At 41.2% G+C, this 20,635-nt stretch overlaps 1 protein-coding gene across 1 annotated transcript in view; it reads left to right on the forward strand.

Moving 5' to 3' along the window:
* RASA3 (RAS p21 protein activator 3) overlaps positions 1 to 18,657 on the forward strand; it is a 122,872-nt gene extending 104,215 nt beyond the window's left edge. Inside the window, exons 13-24 of the mRNA XM_026046691.1 lie at positions 617 to 691; positions 1,281 to 1,404; positions 2,333 to 2,439; positions 3,040 to 3,117; positions 3,843 to 3,920; positions 4,469 to 4,542; positions 8,360 to 8,466; positions 9,251 to 9,333; positions 13,196 to 13,407; positions 14,177 to 14,280; positions 16,140 to 16,323; positions 16,900 to 18,657. Of these exons, the coding sequence (XP_025902476.1) occupies positions 617 to 691; positions 1,281 to 1,404; positions 2,333 to 2,439; positions 3,040 to 3,117; positions 3,843 to 3,920; positions 4,469 to 4,542; positions 8,360 to 8,466; positions 9,251 to 9,333; positions 13,196 to 13,407; positions 14,177 to 14,280; positions 16,140 to 16,323; positions 16,900 to 16,975 (1,302 nt within the window). The 3' untranslated portion in view covers positions 16,976 to 18,657. The remainder of the gene's footprint in view (positions 1 to 616; positions 692 to 1,280; positions 1,405 to 2,332; positions 2,440 to 3,039; positions 3,118 to 3,842; positions 3,921 to 4,468; positions 4,543 to 8,359; positions 8,467 to 9,250; positions 9,334 to 13,195; positions 13,408 to 14,176; positions 14,281 to 16,139; positions 16,324 to 16,899) is intronic.
* Positions 18,658 to 20,635: the final 1,978 nt, after the last annotated feature.

Consider the following 20,635-nt stretch of genomic DNA (forward strand, 5'->3'; position numbering starts at 1 on the left):
TTTATTTAGTATAACATTTATTATTTTCCTGAAAAATTAATAAATTAATTAAAGATGTGGATGAATAAAGAATGTCCACAGCAGAAAACTGCCAGAACACTGTGGGCAACACATTATGTCTAGTGACTTTAAAGGAACACAGTTCTTTTTAGATAACTGTATATGGTGCCTGTGTTGTAGCCATGGTTTATTAACCATCGAGCCCAGCGTGGCAAGGGAGGGGTTCTTTAGTGCAGTTATTGAGCAATGCTTCCAGACCACAGATTTCCTTTAAATGATTTGACACTTTCTTCATCTGTTGTTTTAATGCTTCACCAAGAAAAGTTATATTTTGAAAGAATAAAGATCCATTTTTTTTTAAATCAACAGCTTTGGCAAAATAGACCCCAGAGATTTTAACAAGCAATTACGCATTTCAGTTGAAGGCTTAAGTAGCACAAATTGATGTTACTTTTTGGAAAAAAAAAATAAAGATAACAGGTAATTTAACTTTGACACTGTCAAAGGGAAAAAAATGTACATTATAAAGTTGAGTTCAGCTACTTACCCAAAAGTTGTTAAAAAACTTTCCCACTTGAAGATAAACTAATGCATTAATTGTTCTTACTCTTTCTAGATCTGCCAGGTCCATAAACCTTGTGAAATTGATCCCGTGAAATTAAAAGATGGAGAAAACCTGGAAAATAACAGGGTATGCATTAGGTTTTGAAGATCCATACAATTGTAAATAGTTTCTGTAGCTGAAGTCCTCAAACACTTTGGGTTGCAAATAGATCTGTCATTCATTAGGACACATTGGAAATGTGTTCAGCCCCACAAAACATGTGCAGTTGTTTTGCATGAGCCTCACATTAAGCTATAAGCTTAATACTATAAGCTATCATGTTGATAGGTGGTATATGTAGATTTATTTTTTTTTTTAATCAACAAACAAGGAAGATGAGGGCTTGCTGACTAATGACTGAATACTCAGTATGGCATTGGGAGCAAGAAGAACTGAGCCTTGATAGGGCTGCAGTGATGTTATAAAAACAATGCTGGGAAAAGGAACAATGTGCCCTATCACTAGATGTTTCCTTTTCACAGAAATAACCCTTTCACTTTTGTACTCAAATATGGGCATTTATCAACGAGCATATCACTGAGTGTGAGAATATTTTGCAAATCTGTTCAAAGAAGGACGCTCATTGTCTTGCCATTATGCATAAAACAAAAAATAATCCTGCTTTCCACAGCAGAAAAATACATTTATTTTGTCATAATCATTACATTTTTTTCAGGAAAATTTGAGGCAATATGTTGATCGCATTTTTACTGTGATTACCAAGTCTGGTGTAAGCTGCCCTACAGTGATGTGTGATATTTTCTTTTCTCTGAGAGAGTCAGCTGCCAAACGATTTCAAGGTAAATGTCTATGTACTGTTTTATCTCATATCTTCAGTAGCTTTTAAATATGCGTGTAGTCTATATGTAGTAATTGAACAGCAGCTTAGCCAAAATACAGTTTGGGGTGCATATTAATGCTGGTTTTTATCTTGACAACTTGTTCCATAAGGAACAGCTTTTTTGTCAATTATATGAGACTTTCTTAAGCATCATTCAAAGAAAAGCAGCATTTAGAAAGAGCAGAGCAGTGTGGTGCTGTGTATCTGTGGTAGCAACATGTACTCACTTTTCAAATGTTTAGGCTTTTGTAATGACTCATTTTGCAGCCTCTATGCAGATGCATTATTTTCTGCTAATGCATCGATCTGTTTTAAAGGGCAATCTATAAGTTATTAACCTCTTGGTAAGCTTGTAGCTGGAGGGGGGCAAACACAAAACCAAAAATTGTGTTTATCAAGAGAGAATTCTTTCCTATCATCCCTAGTTATATTGGCTCTGTGAGAAGCAGCAGCAATATAAAAACAAGGCAAAAAAAAAAAAGAGTAGTTGTGTAGTTATCAAAAGGAACAGGGACACTAAGAGACTGTACTGCCCTGGTGCTTGGGGCTGTCGCTGGATAATAAGAGTTGGCCTCTGTGCTGAATTTTCTGTAATCTGTGCAAGTTATTCATCCTACTTTGGCTGCATAGGTTCAGTCTCTGATATTTGTAAGAAATTCCTTGTGGAGTGAGAAAGTGAATGATGTTCTTGTCATCTGCTTTGTGAACTTACTTCTTTTTAAAAGGCCTTTGTTTTATGGTAGCTAATCTCTATCATTCATGAATCCTGTAGCTTGCAAATGAATGCATTTTCAGCACATGTTTGAACTGGCTTTSTGAAGGCGTTCTGACAATTTCTGGCTTTTTTAGAAATGATGAATGAAATGCTGAGCAGATTTTTTTTATAGGTGACCTAGATGTGAGGTATACAGCTGTCAGCAGCTTTATTTTCCTGAGATTCTTTGCTCCTGCCATTCTTTCTCCAAACCTCTTTCAGCTTACACCACACCATCCAGTAAGTACTSTATCATTTTTTTCTCTCTGGCTCTCTAGCTCTAATTCTTTTAATAGCATCTAGGAGAAATAGCTTGCTCAGTTCACAGAGCTCTGCTCTGGAGCATATGTTGAGTGACTGTGTGTGGCAATTGCTTGGAACTTAGGGGAAGAACAGTGAATTTTACAAGTCAGACAAACTGAAAGGTCTAAATAACTGTACAGAACATGGTCACAGCTTCCTTTTGGTGGCCTTATATTAATACTGGATTGATTGTATCAACAGTGTTTGCAGATATTTGAGATGTTAAGCAAGTTGCTCAAAACCTTGAGTAGTTTTTCTGACTAGGGGTAGGAAAACTACCTACCACGAACTTAAAAACTCAAATAGTTTTCAAGATTGATTTCTTTTTTTTTTTTTTTACTGTTTTTCTTGTGATTGTTCTTCAGAGAACCAAAGACAGTAAGGCTTGCAAAATTAAATGCCTTTAAAAGAAATAGTCTATACTGTTTTATTTGGACTTTTTAAATTTCATGTTTTCTACAAGTGAAATAGGAAATGTAGTTTACCTTCTTCTGGGTTTTAAAAATCTAKTCTGTGTAATACTTTTTTCCTTCCTAGGATCCTCAGACTTCTCGAACTTTGACTCTTATCTCTAAGACTATTCAAACGCTGGGCAGCTTATCAAAATCTAAATCTGTAAGTGTGAYATTTCCATTTAAAGATTCATTTTAGGAAAGCAGCTTTTATGCTTTTAGCATTTATTTTAATTAAGCCTTTCAATTGCTGGTGTTACACCAGGCTTATGGTTTTCTCTCTTTGCCCCTGGTAGCAGTTCTGTCAGGCTTTTCAGGTTGTGTCAACATTTTGAAAATCAACCCAGAAGAATCACCCCCTGTGGTTTTGGTTTTTGCACAGCAGTGGTGGTGTTAGATCTGGATACCTATTCCATGGGTGTTTAGACTGTAGTGAAACTTGTAAATAGATCAGCAAATTGCTTTATCTATGGATAATTTCAGGTCACTGATGGTCTAGTTAAGATTCACAGATATGCCGATACACCAAAGATGAATCCTTTGAGACCACAGAATTCCTTAATTCTTCTTCTTTTTTTTTTTTCCTTTTTTTTTTTTTTAAGATCAATATTAAAAACCAAAGCAAAACCATAAAGCTTTTGAATGTAGTATTAACTGTAGTGGTTTGACCATTTGGGATGACTTCTGCTAACTTTTTGAAACAAAACATTGGATAGTGCTGAATACATGCTGAACAATACTGAAGTATATTTTATTTCTTAACTCCAGAAAAAAAATATWTTCTCCTCTGTGATAGTTTGTCTCATAATCTACTAGTGTTAATTATAATATAATATTTTAGGTGTAAACTGCTTTATGATATGCATGGTTTGCGTTTTTATGTTTCAGGCCAGCTTCAAGGAATCCTACATGGCTACTTTTTATGATTACTTTAATGAGCAGAAATATGCAGATGCAGTAAAAAATGTAAGTAATGCGTGCCTGTGCTGAAAAGCTCACTGTGTAGTGGAGGCTGCTGCTCAGAACCTCAGACTGTGTCGGTACTGTTTGGAAAYTGGCAAATGAGTACTAGAAAAATCCCTCTGAAATATTCCAGAAACATGCAGTGAATTGTGTACAAGTCAACATATAAATCTCTTTGGAGCTACTCTTGTTTAATAATTAGGTTAGATCTACAGACTGCTGCTTATAGCAGTTAGCATTATAGCTGGCATTGTCAGATGCTGTAGGTCTGCGAAGAAAACTGTACAGTCCAAAAGGAAGTGAAAGATATTTATAGTAAAGGAGAAGCTGGTCATCTGCAACTTGTTCTCAGGAACATTTATGCTATTTTTAGTATAAAACCCAGGAGATTTCCCAAATTCCTCCAGCATTTGCCATACCCTTCTGTTTAACTGCTTTTACAGTATCTTCTTGTAGCACGGTACTGTACAAATGTTAAATTAATTTGGCTAGTGCTGTACTATTTTCATATCTACAAATTTTCTTTTTCTTTTTTTTTTTTTACCTTTCAGTTTTTAGATCTGATTTCATCATCAGGCAGGAGAGATCACAAGAGCATAGAGCAACCTATATTGCTTAAAGAAGGGTAAGTRTGCATTTGTAACAAAGAACTTTTACTTCTGTTTATTGCCATTCTAAGACAGCTTTTATTTTTTTTTSCTTCCCCATTCCATCCATATATTCAGAGAAACATGTCAGAAAATTTTTGTGTTGCTGTTTCTACTTTCTGGCTGCTCTAGTTGATTTTTAACATCCTTTCATTTGATTTAAATGTTTTAATTTGAGTATGTTCTGAATTATGCAGAGGAAGAAGAAGCCTCTAGAACTTAATTAGCACAACTAAGGCAAAATAAACTTAAATTAGCTTTATGTCAAAATCAAGTTCATTTTTTTTACTCCAGTGAACAGAAGTTGTAAAATTCCTTTATGTGTGTAAATGCTCTATACGCAGGTGAGAGCAAACCCTGCAAATGGAAATGGAATTTGTTTTGCTGTTGTTGCCCTATTAAAAGTATCTATATGCTAATTATTATCATGACCATTTCAAAAAAAATTGTGWTACACTTGGAAAAGTTTCTGCTTTTAGTACCTTATTTTTCTTTTTTTTTTCTCTTTTAAACCATGAACTATGTGCTTGTCCAGTTTTAGGAACAAACTGATGATTTTTTTATATGTTGTTTTTAATGGATTAGTAAGATCACCTAATTGAATTGTGGAAACAGCTTCTTTAGGCTGGCAGGAGCACAGTAAAGGTCCACATTCATCCTGTCAGAATTTGGTTAACTGAGCCCCTGCTGAAAGTAAACTTTCATGGAAGTAGCAAGTCATGTAAAGATGAGGTTTGCAGTGAAAACATGACCACCACTTCCAGTTAGCCTCTGCAGTTCACTTTGCTTCTCTGTTCAGGGTCTATCCCTGAAATCCGCTTTCTCTCTTTTAATTCTGTGCATCTATCATTCTTGTGTTTTGGAAAATGAATGTACAGCTTGTAACATTTTCTCCCTCTAACTCTAAAACATGATTTTTTTTCTGCCTCTGTCTTTCTTTTGCTCCTGTCTGATTATTTTCTGTCTTTCCTTGCTCGGCCTGTGGCTGCTGTTGTAAGGACTCTTAAACTAACAGTAAAGAAAGTTGATGGTAATAGTTCGTGCAGGTAAGAGGGCAGGGGCAGCTGGTGCTTTGCTGAGCTCCCCACCGACAGCGTCTGCCTCCTCCACAGCCACAGACTGCTCTCACTGAGCTGTGGGAAGGAAGCAGTCGGGTTAATAAGCTTGTAATGCCCGGGCAAAAGCAGCACCGGGTGTTTGGCTGCCTGTTTCTTGGTGTTGGCAGACTCCCCCCACCCACCCTTTTTATTTCCTTAAAAAAGAAAGAAAAAAAATACTGAAAGTAGAGAATCAAAGGGTTTTATGGTGAAGTGTACGTTTTCTGATGGCCTCACTGTGTGTGGCTGAGAAGTTGCTATACGTCAGCTAGACACTTAAGTAGCACTCAAGCTGAAGGAGTGGGCTTCCGTTGTGTGTTTTCCCTGCCGTTATTGTCATATTTTGTCATGGGGAGTGGGTGGGAGTTTTCACAGCCCTTGGCTTGATTCCTTTCCAGATCAATTGCTTGGCTGGTTGGTGGCTTTCTCTTCACCTTTACCACACTTTTCGTTGTATCTTTTCCTATTTTTAACTTAGGCTTCCTTCCATAAGAAGAGCATCTAGACAGAAAGCTCTAGCGTACGTCCTTGTAGGGGGCCAGACCATACCCAAGTTTAGTCCCTGACACTTGGGCCTTCACGGTGCCCTTGCTGCTCTCCAGCTCTCTGCCTGGTGCTTTCCAAGAGGAAACTGAAAGCAGACTAAAGCTGTCATTCTTGTGGGTGAAAGGCACTGTTAATCCTTCCAAGTAAAGCTAATGCAGATCCAACCTCAGCTCTGCCATAAACACAAGAACAGGAAGTTCCTCTATCCCTTCAGCACTGAAATGCTGTTCTTATTTTTCTCTTTGTTTTTGATTGTTTGCTCCAACTTCTCGTAGGTTCCATAAATTTTAAAAACAATGAAATGCTTTAAACTGGCTGAAATGCTGTTGTCCTTCTGAATACTTGTCACCTTTCCTTGGGAAATTAGAGCACGCTCTTCCCTTGGATAAGTTGCTGAAGGGAGCTTTGGAGCTTCAAAGCCSTTCCTGTTCTGATACCAGCAATAGATCTCTCTTCCACAAATAATCCAGTATTTGATACAACTTAGAATGTGTAATTTTAAACAGAGAGGAAGAATTTAATTAGAAATATGCTCTCAGCTCTGCAGTGTGGAGTGTGCATTTCTAGAGGGGAGAGGCTCTGCGGGGCAGTTTGCAGTTGCAAGTCACCTTGAAGTGTCTGCATGAAAAGGAGGAAAACTGACCTGAAGAGCATATAGTCAGCCCAAGGATGTCTGCTCTTCCCTTGAAATTTGCCTTCACCTTACGACCTGAAAGTCCCCAGCCACCTGGTGCTCCTGGAAAGCATCTGAATCTCGTAGTGCTCATAAGTCCTTCTCAAGCAACCAAAGAACAGGAGCTGAGATGATAACTCAGCCATTCTGGAGGGGTGGGAAACTGTTCTAAAAGAATCCRCTGCTCTCTATGGTGCTCACCAGCCTTTTGCCCCCAGAACTGCACGGGCTGAGGGGCAGGAGACATCTGTTCCCCAAAGTGGTCACAGAACAGTTAAAAGTCTGTAGCAGCCTGGGCTTCTGGTGTAGCCAATGCAGCGTTTGGCTGGATATAGTSTGGTTGTTCCTAAGCCTTAGGTAGCACAAGCAAGAAACAGTGTTGGTAGCTCCAAGAGCTGTAGCTCCGTGTTGTGTATGTGCTTTGTGCTGTGCGGTGCTCTCCTGTGTGGGTCAAAGCTGCTCTGTAGTAAGTAGTTTTTAGTGGCTCTGTTGACCAGTTCTGTGCTTTTCATGATGGATGGTGCAATGTGTAGAGTAGCTGTGACCAACTCCCTACCACCAGTGCACACGCAGTTTTCATCCAAGGAGATGCTGAGCAGCACGAAGTCACCAGGCTTCCCCCAGTCACCTTGAAACTTTTGGATTGATCTGTTAGCTTGGAAGATGCTGGATGCATCACAGTTCTTTGCAAGCAGATTGAAGTTCAGAATGAACTGAGAGTGACGATGGTGGCTTACATGACACCCTCTCCGCCCCARCACTCACACAACACTAAAAAAGAGTTACAGCTTTCAACCACTGGCTCATTTTGTACTGTTACTAGAATCACACATGCAGCTGTACGATCAGTGTGYGATTGTGAAYGGATTGGTGGAACATCCTGACTTAYTTTAGAGCATGTGGGTGACTAAAGCCTGTAAGGCACAGACTCTGTGTTTTTTAACAGATTTTATATCTGCCTTTTAATTATTCAAAGTTCATTAAACTTCTTGAGCCCTCTCCCAACTGAAAATAATGATAGAGTTAGGTGAGGCTTAGGAGATGTGTGCTGGCCATGCTTGCTGTTTTCCTGCTATAGTAGGAAATCCTCTTAACTGGATTTGTAGCTGAGGAAAGGGCAGAAATTTACAACTTAGGTAGCAATTAAGAGTCCACATGTAGACCACAGGTCAAGCTACATGTTTTACCACATATCTAGATTTGCAAAAAGGCCAGGCTTAGCTAACAGAAACACTCAAMTTCTCTAAAACGGGACTTTTCTCATCAAGACAAAGCCTCAATAATTAGAAAACACTGTGTGTCCCCTAAAACTGGTCCTAAAACTTTGACAGTGCCATTGTGTGTGTGTCTGCATATATAAAATATATGCTCATATGTGTGTGYATATATATATASMYAYATATATATATAGCATGTATAATACATATGCTTATAGATTATCCAGTGTGTTGGTGTAACAACTGTTGTCCTGCCCACTAGGTTCATGATCAAAAGAGCACAAGGAAGAAAACGATTTGGTATGAAAAACTTCAAGAAGAGATGGTTCCGCCTGACAAACCATGAGTTTACCTATCAGAAAAGCAAAGGTAACAAAGATTTAGCTTTTCTTTTTCCTTTTTAAATATGTAGAAGTGAAGATTAAGCATGGAGTTTGCATAAGAACAACAAGATCTAGATCTGCAACTATAGAAGGCACAATGCAGATAAGTCTTGTCAGCCTGTATGTTCTTGCCATTTTTTTAGTGTATCTATACTGATTGTTAGAGAATGTTCTTTAATAGTGCAGGATCACATTATTTAGTAGACTACATAATTGTTAGTATGCTATCAGTTATCAATAAAGTATGTAGGCTTCACAGGAGATGACCTGAGGAAGCAAAGCTCAGGAACTCCAATACCTTGCCCTGAGATTTAGGTGAATTTAGCCTAATATGAAAGATTTTGTTTTTCTCTGTTTGGTTCTGTTTGTTCAGTAGTGCTGAAAGGTGAGGAAACAGATTCAGCAGAGCCTGGAGGCTGCCAGTCATCATTTCACTCTCAGCTTGGAGATCCTATGTCACCGCTACCCACCTAGTTCAGCTGAGTTGACAGGAATGATCTCTTTCCCTGTCACCTCCTCAGTAAATACACCATGTCCTGCTGCAATAGTCTTATTTCTAAAAGGTTTGCTAGCATAACCTAGCGCCACCAAAACCAGAAATGAAATTCAGATRATTCTTCAAGGACACACCAATAAAAGTCAATTTAATTAATTTTTTTTTTCCTGTGCAATCACAATAATCTTCAAAGAAACTGAATCAGTGCTTGGAGTAATGACAGTAACAGAGTGTTTTGAGCAAGTTGTTCAGTGTCGGTGTGTCTGTTCTGCAGGTGATCACCCTCTGTGTAGCATTCCAATAGAAAACATTCTGGCAGTGGAAAGGCTGGAGGAGGAGTCCTTTAAAATGAAAAATGTAAGTAGGTCGACTTCATTAATTTGCTTGTTAGGCTGGTCTGGGTCCACCACCCTAATCGCCTTTTTCCCTTTTGTAACCTGGCTTGGGTGTCTGTTGGAAGATGTACAACCACAGCTGCTCGTTCTGTATATAGTAGCAAGAGTTTCCAAGAGTACAGCCCATTCAGATTCTTAACAGCCCAGTCAGCAGTGCTTGGGTTTCGTGAGGTGCAGCACACTCAGTACTTAGCACTGCTGAGCAGCTGCCTGGGCTCCATAGTGTCACMCACAGATGAAATGATCAGAGTCCCTGCTCTTGCTGCTGGACATTTCCCTTGGGAAGGAACTGGCTGCTTGGTTTTGGTGAAGGATCCCATCAGCTTGCTCTAACCATCGGAATTGCTTTGTAGGATAATGAAAGAAGTCCATGTATATATGTATATATTTGGTTTAGCTCTAACCATTGGAATTACTTTGTAGGATAAAGAAAGTCCATCTGTATATGTATATATTTGGTTTAGCTCTAACGGAATCACAGAATATTCAAGGCTGGAAGGGACCTCTAGAGATCATCTAGTCCAACCTTCCCGCTCAATCAGGCACACCTAGAGCAGGTAGCACAGGGTGGCAACCATTGGAATTACTTTGTAGGATAATGAAAGTCCATATATATATATATATTTGTTTTAGTTCGTGTGCCAGAATAACATCTGTGCTGTGCCAGCATGATGCAGCACTTTGATTGTCACATTAGGTGAAATACAACTTTGTATCTCATGCATGGAGCACTCCTGCCAGTTTGTGTGTGTGTTGGACACACCATTCATTGTGCCAGGACATTTCTCAGACATGGTCAGACATGGTCAGTGATAGTAGAAGCGTTTCCAATATTCTTCTGCTTGTAAAGCTCAGTACAGTGTTTATTTAAGCTTTATTTAAAAAAAAAAAAGGCTCACGCAGGCACAGACTTCTTTACACCCATAAATGGCTGTGACTTTCAGCCTTTTGCCAGTAAGTCTCCTGTTACTTACACTGCTTCTGGGCATCCTTCAAGGCACTGCTCGGACCTACCCTATAGACTAGGCCCAGTGCCTGTCTCCTCAGCAGTGCTTTGTCAAAGTGGGACTCTGTGTGTGACTCTGGTATCTTCCCCACATGTTATTTTGGTAGGATACTTTTGTCTRTGTCAAAAGATGGAATAATTTCTTCTTGCTTGCTCTTCGAGCACATCTTCATGTGTAACTGTCCTTKGCTCTTATAACTCATGTTCAAAAACTCATGTTTTATAACTCAAGATGGGCAAAAGCAGCCAAGCTGCAAACTAATTCTCAAGCTTTGAGAAGGGAATGGTACCATGTGGTGAGTAGGACTCACTTCAACTGTTGCCTCCTATGTTCTGCAAAGTAGTCTGCTGGAACGAAAAGTAGCCACATAGTTAGGATAGAAGTTGTGTATGGAAAGGAGCTGACCTGTAAAAAATTAACTCTTTTTTGAAGATGATCTTTAATTTATATTGTTTCTACATGGCTAAAATGCATTCAGAATTTCAGAATATTGTATATATTTGTTGTAGGAAAAACACCTCTTTACTGCTAAAGTCAGAAGATAGTACTCTGACTACAGACAGAAATGGGGCTTATTAATGTGCTTAAATTCAGTATTGCATTTGGAATTAAGGTTTTTATGTTCATTCCAGAAAGCAAAATGTAGAGTCTTTCCATAAGTAACAGAAAACASCATTGCCACCTTCCCATGGTAATACATTTCCATTTATCTTGCCATATGTAAATACCACAGCAGGGACAGGTTTGTCCAAAAAACACAGCAGACCTATTTGCAGTGGATATTCCATTCTGGGCGTTAAATTGGATTAAAAATGCAAATTTTTCAAATAATTGTCTGCATGCATCTGTGCTCAGAATTGATCTAGATCTGTTTTCCTCACTTAAGGTATGTCTGCATGTCTGTCATAAAGACCAGAAAGTCTGTGCATCACCTCTCAAGCAACACTCATCTTCCTAAGTAGATTTATTGGGTGCTGGGGAACCGATGTGTTTTTTTGTAGGAGCGACATGTTTCTGTTTTTCTAAGTACTGCTCAGGTCCTCAGTGCTGTCTGGTGTTTGGGGGAGTGTAAGGGTCTTACAACCACTTGAAATTCTTGGCTTAGTGGTTGGCTTCTGTGTAATAGTTGCCATATGTTTGTTCACTTAAACTGGTATCCCCTTATGTGAAGCCCTAGCCCTTACATATGTTTCTCTGTTGTAATGCAGAAGGCTCCATTTAGCCCTGCAAGGCATTAACAGTTTTTTTCCCCCGTAGCTCTGTGTTAAATGAGAATTAAACATGCTGCACGCTCCTGTCTTCCTCTTTTTTTTCTGTCTTCCTTTCCCTATCTCCCAAGCTCAAAGTTGCCAGTTATGTCCYGAAAAGTTTTGGTAACAGAACCTTTTCTTTACTCCCTGTTTTGGCAAAGCTGGACTGATGACAGCTGCTGGTAGCAGCTCCTGCACTGGTACTATGGTGGCCTTTGTGCTTTTCCAACTCATATTCCACATCCACAGAGGTACAAAATCTGAGGAAATGGCTGCTGGAGCCTTCTGTTCCCTTTCAGAAATGACACTGTAATTAAAATGAAGCTCTTGGCTCCAGAATTAGCAATTCTGTTTGCAAGCCATTTTGAGGGATGGATGTTGAAGAGCATCACCAAGATCACCAAGAGGGGAAGAGATTGTGGCTGGTCAACAACATCGTGCCAGTTGGCAACGTTGTCCTAACCTACTAGTGAAAAAATCAGGCCAACGTTTCAGGGCTTCATCATGCATAAAGGTGCAATTCAGGGGTTTTTACTTGTTTGTTTTTTTTAAATAACAGAGAAACCATCTGTTTGGAAAACAATATTTCACATGGAATGGGTAACATACCCATGGTAACATAACATGGTATGGGTAACATTGAATATTCTAATGAATATTCAAGTGGGAAAGCAGAAAAAGGAAAGGATATAATTTAGGTGGTGCAGAGAGGAAAAAAAACATGCAGTTTTTGCAGAGGTTAAAGGAAATGAAGATGGTTGACACTGGCATTTATGGTTAAATTCACTAGCTTTAACCTCAGCACAAAGTTATCTTGCGTGTGAGATCAGTATAATCAAGCAAGAAGTCTGTGCATCAGAAACTTGCTCCTTATAGAGGAGAAAATAAATATGATTATTCTTTATTAGGTTACAAGCTGTTCTGACCAGGCAAGGGAGGTCTAGTTTAGATTTTGAGTGCCCAAGACATAATGCAGAATTAATGTATAATTGTTTCAACATCCAAAGGTAATTAGGGAGCTGCAGAGAAAACTGCATGGCTGTGACTTACAAATAGAAGATATATGTGGGGAGCATTGAAGTTATTGGGGGGAAGAATCAGGTCAAAATGTATATTAAAAAGACTAATGATACGACACTGTTAAATAAAGCAAAGCAGTCGTAAAAGCTGGATCSAGACTTTTGATTTTCCCTTTCCTGACCCCTGCATTTCCGTTCAGCCCTGCATTCGTTCCTTCTGCCAGCTTTCCCAAAGCTGGAGCTGCAGCCTTATTTCATTTGCCTCCCTGAGGCTGAGAGCAGATCTTGGAGAGGCCCAACCCAGCAAGTTGGTAACGGCTGGTTTTAAATCATGTCCTTCAGGAACAGGATCTTATTCCTGTTTCAGGTTAAAGGTCTTGTTGTTTTAAGGGTACATTTTCTATTAGGTTTTGTGTTGAAATATATTTATTGGTGTATTCTTTTCATATGCTTTTTTTTTCCCTCTTCAATAAATCTTTAATCTGTACCCAGTCTTAAACCACCACTATGAGCTGAATTTATTCTGTGGTTTATTTCCTTATTTGCAGATGTTCCAGGTGATACAGCCTGAAAGAAGAGTCCTGTATATCCAGGCCAATAACTGCGTGGAGGCCAAGGACTGGATTGACATACTCACCAAGGTCAGCCAGTGCAACAAGAAGCGCCTCACGGTCTACCATCCCTCTGCCTACCTTAATGGCCACTGGCTTTGCTGCAAAGCCACTGCAGACAACACGCCAGGCTGCACACCCTGCACCGGGTAAGGAGGAGCCACGGGAGCCCGGTCTGGCTCCCAAGGGACAGGTGGCCCTGCAGGGTGACCTGCCACAGGAGTCTGCACAGTGTCCCAGTGCTGTGCAGCTTCCTGCTCTGGCAAGGGATGCTGTCGGAGACCAGCATCTTATGTCCTTCCTGCTGCTGTCAGTATCTGCATATCTTGGTTCAAATGTTGACCAAATGTTGAAGTTTTCAGAGTTCAAGGCAACGGCAGGAATCCATTGTGGGATAAGATATTTTTCTTCTGTACGAAAAAAAGGAAAAAAAAAAGCCAGGCTTTTCTGTTGCCTCTCAATTTTCTGAAGCTTTTGCTTCTAGCTTTAGTTCTTGACTGCCTCGTTTTGAGAGCCACCTCATTGTGTCTGTTAAATGAAAAGATACTGTCCAGTCTCATCTAAAATGAGAGAGGGGCCACAAGTCTACAGCTGGTTGCTAGTCTCAGGAGTAGTTGGTAAGTCGGTGCTTTAGCTCCTCCATCTGGCTGTAGCAGATAAATTCACCTGAACGACTGGGTGCTGGTAAAGTCTGTTCTTGCAAGGCAGGGTGAAAACATGTAGGATAACCTGGATGATATGAAGAAGTTTGGGGCTTGTCTACCTTTTCTGCTGCGGAAAATGGGGTTGTTTCAAGATTCATTACATACAGTTTGATCGCTTTCATGAGTACTTAATTTTAAGTCATCTTTAAGTGTTTTTGTGCCATAATGCACGAACTGTAATCTGATTTTTACCTCTCTCCCTGATGCCTTACAGAGGTCTGCCAGCAAATATACAACTGGATATAGATGGAGATAGAGAAACTGAGCGCATCTACTCACTTTTCAACCTGTATATGTCGAAGTTGGAGAAAATGCAAGGTGAGGATGGAAGAYATTTGAATCTTCAGTACATTTAGCAAAATGAAAGAACTTGGAAAAAACTGTATGTTCTAGCTAGCCCAACCTTGCAGATCACTTGCCAATGATATAGTGCCCATTATTTAACTTGTTTCCCCTCCTGCTGCCTTGAGGCATTTGTATGAATTATTTTTGGTACACTCTGCAGTCTCATCGTCTGTACAAAGTTCTTTGCATGTTAAACACTTGTTTGAAATATGGGCTTAACCACAGTGTCCTAAAATAGCATAGGCTCAGGGCATAGCTTGCGTGCTCTAAATGGATAAATCACTGCATGCACTAAACCCGAGGTTTACTGAACCTGAAAAGAAGCACCAGCAAAGTTGAGGCTTCAGTGTAACATGGTTTTGTGTTACCAGAAGCCATGTGCACATTCTCTAATGGAGTTCCCAAGAACAGTCTGGATCCAAATGGTTTCCTCAGGCAGTTTTTCTTGGAGTTATCCAGAAAAACTGCAATATCTCTGAAATGAAAAGTGAAATTTGGGCTGGGGACCGCTCAAGAACTGAGGAGAACCAAGATATAAAATGAAGGATCAAAGAAAGAAGAGACAGCAGAGGAAGTTAGCACTGGTAAGCATGCCAAGAAAAGTATCCGGTGTACACGGTGCCAGACTTGAAATCCCGATTTAGTACAGGGAGTGGCAGGGAAGCCTTCCCTGTGGCACTAACCTTTAAATAGGACTTCATTTTATAATGTGAGATAAGCCGGTGGTGTCAGACATCCAGCTTGGAAAGCACTTCAAGCCATTCCTGGCTGCCGTGCGATGCCAACTTAAGATCCCCCAGCACTTCCGAGCTGCCTGAACTGCTGCCCAGCTTCCCCTGTTCCGAATGGGCAGTGCCAGGGCCGGCATCTCCTTTCAGCGACGGGGAAAAGGACACAGCTCTGGCACAGACCCTGCAGCAAGGGCAGAGCAACCTGAGACCTCAGACTGAGACAGCAGCAAAGCTGTAACGTTASGGAGAAGTAGGGAGAGGAGTGAAATATTCTCTCTTGCCCTCTAATGTGGTCAGCTACAGTGCAGAAGTTGAGGAAAATGATGAAAATGCTGCACGTGTTCATGTAAGCAGCACCGTGGTCTCTTGTGCAGCAACGTTCACTGCTGGGGCAAGAAGGTCCTGTCACCCCAGGAAGGGGCAAGCTGTATCCCCCTTGGGCAGCTCGGCAATGGTCGTGGCCTGGGCTGCCCGCTCTGGCTTTCTGATCCTCTTGGGAATGACGTGGTAAACGTGTCCCGTGCCTGCGCCAGCCTGCGGCTCTCTTTCAAGCTGGACCTRTTGGGAAGGGCCGAGCTTTGCTGCTCGCTGCTGCCTAGGGACGTCGCCCGTGTTGCTTTCGGACAGGAGATACTTGATTTCATGCGGGCCGGCCCTGCAGCCAAGCGCCGTGTTTTGGCCTCTGTTGGAGTTCCCAAAGGGTGCGCGTGGTACAAGAGCTGCTTCAGTTACTCTGTACAAGAAAAAAAGAAAAAAAAGGCCTGCTTTTCTGCGTTTTTTTCTCCTCTCAAGAGGAGATGGCAGCAGAGGACGGCCTTGCGTGCAGTCGGAAGCAGCTGCCAGGCCTGTTGCCCTTTCCTTTGGAGCCTCGGGGGAGAGAGGAGGCCCAGAGCAGCCCCCGTGGCCCACAGCCAGGSAGGGAGCTGCCCCTGCTGTCCCCGCTGGTGGCGGCTGCAGGGCTGGTGGCCACGCTCAGGCAAACTAAGTTTAGCAACTGCTGGCCTGCACAGACCCCAGGCTGAGTATTTTTAGGCTGCCTGTTCCACTTTTTCCAGCCTGCCTGATACCTACTCCTACACTCTTCTTTTCTTTTTCCCCCAGAGGCCTGTGGCAGCAAATCTGTTTATGATGGGCCTGAAGAGGAAGAATATTCAACATTTATCATTGATGACCCTAAGGAGACCTACAAAACACTAAAGCTGATTATTGAAGGTGTCGGAACTTTAGAGCAGGAACATGCTCAATATAAAAGGGATAAATTCAAGAAGACGAAATATGGAAGCCAGTAAGTTTGGGTTGTGCAAACAGGGAAACAGGCCTGGGGAAAAGTAATTCACATRCTTATTGCTTGGCTTTTCACCCTATTCATATTAAAAAGAGAGCCAGAAAATACATAAAAAGTAGAATTGATAGCATGTTACTTTAAAGAGTTATAAGGATTTAAGTGTATGTTTTTAATATATTTTCATTCATAAAAATAAGCATGATAATTTTGTTCTAATTTTGAACATGTGCCCATAGAAGGGAGTTAAGTAGCAGAAGGTGCATGTATTTAGTGTGCCTTCTAGACTGATGTTTACAACTGGAAGGAGCGGTTGATGCAGCTGTATACCCTTGGTTTGTGTACATATAAACAAAGCAATTTTGGGCACAGCTGACATTCAAAGAAAAAGCTGACATTCAATTCAACTCTCAGTTCTTCCAGTTAAAGTCTGGTGCAGAATATCACTGCAAGCAGGACTCAGAAAAACATACTTGTGGAGGAGGTTTTGTATGTTCACTTTCCACTGTGAGATTTTGATGTTTTCTGCCAGAAAACTGGATGTATAATGCTTTTTTTCCAATTGTGTTTTCCTTTCAGAGAGCATCCGATCGGTGACAAGAGCTTCCAGACGTACATTAGGCAGCAGTCGGAGATCTCAGCACATTCCATTTGAAGAGCAGAAAAACCCCAGGGCAGTGCTGAAGAGTCGGTCAGAAGCTAAAAAGCAAAACAAAAGGGAAGCCACACATGTAGCAAAACGTATGGATAAGTGTCAAGCTTACAAACTCTGAGACTTGCTAAAGGTTGTACTCTCTTTTCAAGAAACTGTTACAATAGTTGCTATGCACTTTATTCATCTGGTTGTTGACAGATGATAAAACTCTGCCTTCTGGGCAGCTGTTGTCATGTGTATTTTTAAATTTGCTTTGGTTTCTTGGAATCTAGTGATCAGTTCAATGATCAAGCCGTGTGGTCTTCATCTTGACAACCTCCATGCAATTCCTTAGTTTCAGAAACCAAGCATGCTGCTAATATGCAGCGTTTTCTAGAATTGTTTGTTACTGGTTTTGTTCCTGGTTACTGTATATTATGCCACACCCTTGCGTGCTCTCTTAGGAAAAGCTTAGTAACACTTTGCTTTTAATGCCTGCATTTAGGAAAAAAAAAAAAAAAAAAAGCAGAGAAAAACCCTCTGGTTGGTGTAATCTCTTGCATTGTAGCTTGTATTATGAGCAGGCCAAGGAACAGGCCTTTTGTTTTTACAGCGGCATATTTTTTTTTTTGCTAAATGTGCACAGTTTTTATTAGAAATCCAGATCTGAATGGTACTCTTGATATTTTTGAGATACAGAGTCATTTTTCCAGACACATTCAGCCGACTTTGAAGATGAACTCTCAGTGGTGTAATAAAAGTAACTCATAAATGAGAGCAAGCTAGAAATGAACTAATGTCAACGCTACATGTTTTTCTRTATAGTCTAGTAATGATAATCTTTGGAAGTCTGCCAATGGATAGGCAAGGTAAGGTGATTTTGAAGCCTTTTCACCACAGCAGCAACAAGGATGACTAGAACACACGTCTGGCAGCTGAGATGCGCTGAGTCTCAGGCACAGAAGTCGTCAAGATGGCTTTTCTGTGAAAGGATGTTTAAGCACTGGAGTCCATGCTGTCCTGATACCACTTGTTTTTCTGGAATATAGATTTCTACTTTTCCAAAAATGTTTTTAAATACTTTTTTTAAAGAGATTTGCTAAAGGTAATTTAGTATATTAACACGCATAACGGTAACTTGTTAATGTTCTGAGCGTAGTGAAAATGGAATGACCTGTGTATCTCACTAATACCAACAAAAGTCATTAAGGAGGAGAATAAAGATCTGCTAAATATAAGATATATATTTATGTATGCTGTTTAGTTGTACTCCATAACTTTCCTCTGTGCAGGGGTCTAATTCTCAAACATCTAGCTGTGATAGCACAGAAGCCTGCGTGATGGACTTCAAGCTTCTATGGGGTAGAAGCTGGGGTTGCTTTTGAGCTGAATTGGACCAGAAAACATTGAACTATCAGTCTAATGTGAAGATACCTGTATCGTTGCCTAAAGTGTTACACTCTCCACAGTGTCCTCATTGCCTCTGGTGTGATTTGAGATGGCCGAATTATTTGGAATGCCTCTGTTTTGTTAGTGATGCTCTTAGGAATGAGGTTTTCTTTTTGTCTGAGTATACAGTAGACCACTTCCTAGTAGATGGTAAATGATCCTTTATTCATCTTCTCCCAGGAGCCTGGGGAACAGGAAATACTGAAGCATTACTGAGATGCATTTTGGACTCCAAGCTTTTAGCTGCCATGAACTGCAATTTTTAACATGTATTTGTAACTTAATATTGTTTATAAAATACTAATGACCTGTAATGTGTGTTCTACTTGCCAATTAAAAGAAATATTTTATTTCTGAAAGCTGCATGTGCACCCAAAGTCTCTTGAGGTTCACAGTGGTCACCGAGGCTGTCCCTTGGCACAGCATCAGAGTTGGCCTGTGGATGGGCACCTGGTGCATCTAAATCCATCTCATTTGAGGCTGCTGAGTCCCATTCTCCCTTTTCCTCCCTTCCTCACCCCTTCTCTTGGGTCAACATTTCACCAGTGAGACTGCACAATGCGAGCGGATGGGGCACCTGAAGCACCTGGAAGCAGCTCCAGCAGAGAAATCAGCTCCTGTTCAGCCAGATCAGCCTTGCAACTGCCTTCTTGCGTTATTAACAGTTGCTGCTGGTAAGGAGAAGGGGTGAGAAGGTGTTGCAAGGACAGGAGGAGTGAGTGGGAGTCTGGCAACTCGCATTCAGGTTGGCTCGTGGCTTGTGGAGCAGCTGCCCTTTCTGTGATGACCTTTACGGTGGCTGAAGCTTCGATGTGTTGCTCKTTTCCACAAGTCAGTCAGGTCTGCAGAAGTTCACTCTCTGCTCGAAGTTTCCAGAGTTTATCAGCCCTCTCTGAAGACTGCTGTGACTTAGGCTTTTGCTCAGAGACTTGGTGTGAGCAGCCTGCCCGTCACCATTTCTGCTGGGAGTGTTTGCAGGAGGGCTGGGCCGCAGCTCCTGCGCTATGCGGAGCTGCTGGCGGCTCCTGCTGGGATGGGACATCCGTGGGATGGCTCTAGTTGCCACCGCAAGGCGGGTGCTGGTGAAGGTGATGCTTCCTGCAGAGCGCCAGGCTGTGATTTTGTGTCTTGTTTTAGGAAACAAACATGATTATAAGTGAGGTGATGTAGTAGAGAGATAGGTGATCTGTAAGTGGGCAGTTTTAAAGGCAAAAATTCGTGTAACACCTTTCCCAGGCCTGTCTCCAGTCCTTCACATTCCCACTTTTCTCTCATTAAGTGTATACAGTCATTTCCTTTTCCTCATTGCCTTTCTTGGCTGACTGCTGTTTTATTCCATGCTGTGATGTCTCTGGCTGTCACAGGATGTGCAGATTTCCCAACCCAGCTCTGGTCCTGCATGTCTGTGTGACATGAAGAGGCAAGGATGCAGCAGCTGCCTTCTGTAGAGCTGACCCGGCCTCTCTGTCCAGTCTGTCCCTTTTTCCTGCAGAACATCTCTCGTCCTTAGCAGTAAAACAGTTCTGAATCTCCAAAACCACAGAGCCATCAGTGGTGACCAGAGCAAATCAGCAACTGTAAAATAGTGGGAACTTGAAGACCAAGAGYGCTCAAAAAGTGAAAATATTCTAAGACCCTGCCACGACCAGAGAGAAGTATTTTCTGGGAGCCTTTGATCCCAGTGCACACCGAGCTGCCTCTGCTCTTSTTTTCCAGGTATTACCTTTGGTCATGGTATAAACTCCTGCTGTCTTATTTCCAAATTTAAATTTCCTAAGGTCACTTTCAACACTTAAACACTGCCCTCAAGACTTGAACATCCCAGCCAGATTGAGGAAATGGTAGGAAATCTGTGAAAACCTCTCTCTGCATGAGAAGTCTAAATGATTTCTGTTGTTGGGATCCTGATGCAGGGCTAGAAAGACTGCCAGAGTGGCACAGCTCTCTATATTTTTATGTAATTCCCTGTTCCATCCTTCCCTGCAATATACAGCAAGTATGTTAGACATTCAAGTACTTGGACTAGGAAGGGACCTCTAGAGATCATCCAGTACAACCCCTGCTCCAGCAGGGACACCCAGAGCACATGGCACAGGGTTGCATCCAAGTGGGTTTTAAGGATCTCCAAAGAAGGAGACTCCACAACCTCTCTGGGCAGCCTGTTCCAGGGCTCGGTCACCCTCACTGTCAAGAAATGTTTCCTTAAGTTCCTGGGGAACTTTTGGTGCCTCA

Source organism: Nothoprocta perdicaria, unplaced genomic scaffold (genome assembly GCF_003342845.1).
Source record: "Nothoprocta perdicaria isolate Ctin4 unplaced genomic scaffold, notPer1 scaffold_454, whole genome shotgun sequence".
NCBI lineage: Eukaryota > Metazoa > Chordata > Aves > Tinamiformes > Tinamidae > Nothoprocta > Nothoprocta perdicaria.